Raw genomic sequence first — 4,963 nt, forward strand, 5'->3', positions numbered from 1 at the left:
AACCTAAAAAAAAAAAAAAGAAATAAGTTTTCAGTGCCACAAAGAAATAGCACCCGGACATAAATTTTCTCAGCAAGGCAATTTTACTTCTACAAAAGGGTGCGTTTCATGGATGGAGCAGTGGCAAGAGCACACCTGAACAAAGGAGGGGAAGGGGTTCTCATCCCTGACGCAGGTAGCCTCTACTACTGTGTCGTTCCCCTATTGGCTAGGGTTGGACCACACAGTCTAAGCTAATTCCGACTGGCTATTTTAAAGAGAGCAGGGGTATGAGCCAGAGTGGCGGGGTGAGCAGTTTCAGTAGGAAAGATGGTTATGGAACAGGTGACTAAAGGTGACTCAGGTCAGAGCAGGTGACCAGGGGTGACTCAGGACAGAACAGGTGACTAGGGGAACAGATGTGAACTACTGATTAGAACTGGCGGGAAGATCGTTTACTGAAACTAGGGGCAAGAAGACGAAGAGAACGAGGAAGTTAAACTTTAACATGGAGAACAAAGAACTGAACATATTCACATATTGATTCTTTGAAGAGAGACTTAGAACTCACTGTATTTAACACCCAGGCTGGATGGAGTGCAGTGGTGAAATCTTGGCTCACTGCAACCTCTGCCTCCCAGATTCAAGTGATTCTCCTGTCTTAGCCTCTCAAGTAGCTGGGATTACACCACCATGCCCAGCTAATTTTTTGTATTTTTAGTAGAGATGTGGTTTCACTATGTTGGCTGGGCTGGTCTCAATCTCCTGGCTTCAAGTGATCCACCTGCCTCAGCCTCCCAAAGTGCTGGGAGTACCAGCGTGAGCCTCTGCACCCAGCCTCTTATTATTATTCTTTCAATGTCTGTTAGATCTATAGTGCTGTACCATCTTTTATTCCTGATGTTGGTAATTTATGTTCTCTCTTTCTATCCTGATCAGTGTATGTGTTTATGAATTATATTGATCTTTTCAAAGAGCTTGCTTTTGGCTGCATTGGTTTTATTTTTCTGTTGTCAGTATCATTGATTTCTGTTCTTATTATAGCACCCCTTTTTTTGCTTTGAGTTTAATTTACTATTCTATTTTCTAAAGGTAAAAATTTACATAACTTTTTTGTTTAATATAATTTGTAATCCCATGTATTCAAATAAATTTCCCAAGGGCATCTTTAGCTCCATTTTGTAAATTTTGATGTTGTATTTTCATTGTCAGTCAATCAAAATATTTTCTTTTTGTGTGTGTGAATTCCTCTTTGATCTGTGGGTATTTAGAAGTGTTTTGTTTATTTTCTAAATATTTGAGCATTTTCTAGTTATCTTCTGTTATTGATTTTTCGTTAATTTAACTGTAGCAAGATGATATATACTTTGTATACTTTTCAGGGTTTTTTCTTTTTTTTTTTTTTTTTTTTTTTTTGATACAGAGTTTCACTCTTGTCGCCCAGGCTGGAGTGCAATGGCACCATCTCAGCTCACAGCAACCTCTGCCTCCTGGGTTCAAGTGATTCTCCTGCCTCAGCCTCTCAAGTAGCTGAGATTACAGGCGTGCACCACCATGACCAGCTAATTTTTTTGTATTATTAGTAGAGACAGGGTTTCACCATGTTGGCCAGGCTAGTCTCGAACTCCTGACCTCAGGTGATCCACCCGCCTCGGCCTCCCACAGTGCTGGGATTATTGGCGTGAGCCACTGCACCCAGCCAGTTTTTTCTTTTTTTAAAATGTGTTGAGGTTGGTTTTATGACCCAGAATATGGTCTGTCTTAGAGAATATTCCATGTATACTTGAAGACGATGTGTTGCTCTTGTTGTGTAGAGTGTTCTAAAGTTGTCATTTTGGTTGATACTGTTCATACAGAATAAGTACCTCACAATCCTTATAATAATATACTTCCAATTCCTCCCTGACAATTTTGTGTTATTGTTGTCCTACATTTTACTTTTACATATTCTATAAATCCATAATATATTTCTACTATTTTGCCTTTAGACTCCCAATTCTATTCTGATGACCTATATACATCTATTCTTATGTCGGTACTGCACAATCTGGGTTACTGTAGGTTTGTAGTGTGTTTTGAAATCAATACATGTGAATCTTCCCATTTTATTGTTCCTTTTCAAGATTGTTTTGGCTATTCTGGGTCCCTAGAATTTCTGTACGAACGTTAGGATTAGCTTGTCAATTTCTGCAAAAAAGCCAGCTGGAATTTTAATAGTGAGTTCACTGAATCTATAGATCAGTTTGGGGAGTATTGCTATCTTCTCAATATTCTCAATGTTAAGTCTCTTTTTTTTTTTGAGATGGAGTCTCACTCTGTTGCCCAGGCTGAAGTGCAGTGGCCCATCTCCCAGGCACGCCACCACACTCAGCTAAGTTTTGTATCTTTAGTAGAGATGGGGTGTCACCATGTTGGCCAGGCTGGTCGCGAACTCCTGATCTCAGGTGATCCTCCCACCTCGGCCTCCCAAACTGGTGGGATTACAGGCCTGAGCACTGCTCCTGGCCTACAATATTAAGTCTTTTCATATAAAATATGGGATGTCTTTCCATATAGTTAGGTCTTTAGTTTCTTTCAGTGATGTTTTGTAATTTTCAGTGTATTGGTCTTGCACTTCTTTTATTGAATTTATTCCTTTATTCTTTTGTAGATTGTTTATTGGTAGTATATACAGTTGAGTTTTGTATATTGATCTTGTTTTAACACATTTTTAATGACACTTAAAAAAAAAATCCAGCAGTTTTATTCTGCAGCTGTAAACTGTTATCTAGAGATGCGATATAATTAATTTAGAGTAACATAAGATAAACACCTGAAGTTGAAATCTAGGAGTTTTGATTGTTAGGCTGTTGTTTTTTGTTTTTTGTTTTTTTCTGAAACAGTGTCTCACTCTGTCACCCAGGTTGGAGTGCAGTGGCGTGAACTCGACTCCTTCAACCTCCACCTCCAGGGTTCAAGCAATTCTCCTGCCTCAGCCTCCCGAGTAGCTGGGATTATAGGCATGAGCCACCATGCCCAGCTAATTTTTTGTATTTTTAGTAGAGACGGGGTTTCGCCATGTTGGCCAGGTTGGTCTCAAACTCCTGACCTCATGATCTGCCTGCCTCGGCCTCCCAAAGTGCCGGGATTACAGGCATGAGCCACCACACCCAGTCTTGTTAGACTTTTTAACTATACGTTTAGACACATCCTCTTATTTTACCAAATAAGTCTGAAATAAATATAAATAAATTAACATTTTATTTTTTATTTTAGTGTTAAATGTTTACAAAAGACAGTGAAGGATTCTTATCACATAATGTGTAGACCGTGTGCCTGTGAACTTGAAGTTTGTGCAAAATGTGGAAAGAAAGAAGACATTGTTATTCCGTGAGTGTTTCCTTTTATGTTTGAAGTTTACTCTTAGTGATTGATACATGAATTTCTTTTAAGAGATGGTCCATAACTCTTAGACTTAAGTTGCATAGTCAAACTTATATAGACTTTTAAAATTATTTTTCTATCATTACAATAAAAGTGAAACTTTATATTTTTAAGAAAACAATATTTGTGAAATTCATATTTATTATAAAAGAATTATGCATTATTTAACTTTTCTTTTAATTTTTTTGAGCCTACTTTAGTGACAATAGTGTTATAATTGGTTGGATTTCGAGTTAGTGTTCAAGGATTTTTTTTTTTTTGAGACAGAGTTTCGCTGCTGTTGTCCAGGCTGGAGTGCAATGGCACGATCTTGGCTCACTGCAACCTCCGCCTCCCAAGTTCAAGCGATTCTCCTGCCTCAGCCTCCCAAGTACTTGGGATTACAGGCTTGTACCACCACGCCCAGCTAATTTTGTATTTTTAGTAGAGATGGGGTTTCGCCACGTTGGCCAGGCTGGTTTCGACCCCCTGACCTCAGGTGATCCTCCTGCCTCGGCCTCCCAAAGTGCTGGGATTACAGGCATGAGCCACCACTCCTGGTTGGATCTTTTTCTTTATACTTACTTCATTAGGTTCTTGTTAATTAAGAAATGTAGTGGTAAAAGTCTTTTCAATCTACATGGTTAAATAATGAAAGCCTGGGAAATAAATAGAAACTTTTTCTTTCGTCTTTAGGTTGAATAAAGAAACAGAAAAAACAGAACATATTGAAAATAATCTAAGTTCCAACCATAGAAGAAGCTGCAGAAGAAATGAAGAAAGTGATGATGATTTAGATTTTGATATTGATTTAGAAGACAGGAGGAGACCTTCAAATGAATTAATATCACTGTATTAAAAGTCGGCCGGGCACAGTGGCTCACGCCTGTAATCCCAGCACTTTGGGAGGCCAAGACGAGCTACACTCCAGCCTGGGTGACAGAGCGAGACTCTGTCTCAAAAAAAAAAAAAAAAAAAGTAAATTTAAGAATGTGAAATTCTGACCACCTTTTGGCTTTGAGTATTTTCCAAAACATACTGTGAAATCCTAATGAGGAAATCAGAAAAAGCTATAGAAAAATAGACAGATTTCATACATGAACAATGTAAATTGTGTATATTACTTAATACCAAACTAAACAAGATTCAGAATTGATGGTTATGTAAGAACTAGCTCATGTAAAAATAAGATGACATTATATTACCTCAAAAATTGGTCCTCAGTAAGTGCCTTTTGATAAATTATCTCAAATAAATGATTCATAGCAAAAGCCGTCACTTATGTTTAAGTGTTATAAAGCAAAAGCAGTTTTTTCAAAATAATGTTTAACAAGCGTATAGCAACTCTTCTTTGTAATTTTTTTTTTTGAGATGGAGTCTCACTGTTGCCCAGGCTGGAGTGCAGTGGCACAGTCTCAGCTCATTGCAAGCTCTGCCTCCCGGGCTCACGCCATTCTCCTGCCTCAGTCTCCCGAGTAGCTGGGACTACAGGTGCCTGCCACCACGCCTGGCTAATTTTTTATATTTTTAGTAGAGATGGGGTTTCACCATGTTAGCCAGGATGGTCTCGATCTCCTGACCT

General features: G+C 38.5%; 1 protein-coding gene across 1 annotated transcript in view; it reads left to right on the top strand.

Annotated features, from left to right (window-relative positions):
• Window positions 1-4,296, top strand: part of LOC105516642 (chromosome unknown open reading frame, human C9orf85) — a 56,359-nt gene extending 52,063 nt beyond the window's left edge. The window contains 3 exon segments of the mRNA XM_011948907.1: window positions 3,235-3,348; window positions 4,078-4,200; window positions 4,202-4,296. Coding sequence (XP_011804297.1) covers window positions 3,235-3,348; window positions 4,078-4,200; window positions 4,202-4,226 — 262 coding nt within the window. The 3' untranslated portion in view covers window positions 4,227-4,296.
• Window positions 4,297-4,963: the final 667 nt, after the last annotated feature.

Source organism: Colobus angolensis, unplaced genomic scaffold (assembly GCF_000951035.1).
Source record: "Colobus angolensis palliatus isolate OR3802 unplaced genomic scaffold, Cang.pa_1.0 Scaffold286, whole genome shotgun sequence".
Classification (NCBI taxonomy): Eukaryota; Metazoa; Chordata; class Mammalia; order Primates; family Cercopithecidae; genus Colobus; species Colobus angolensis.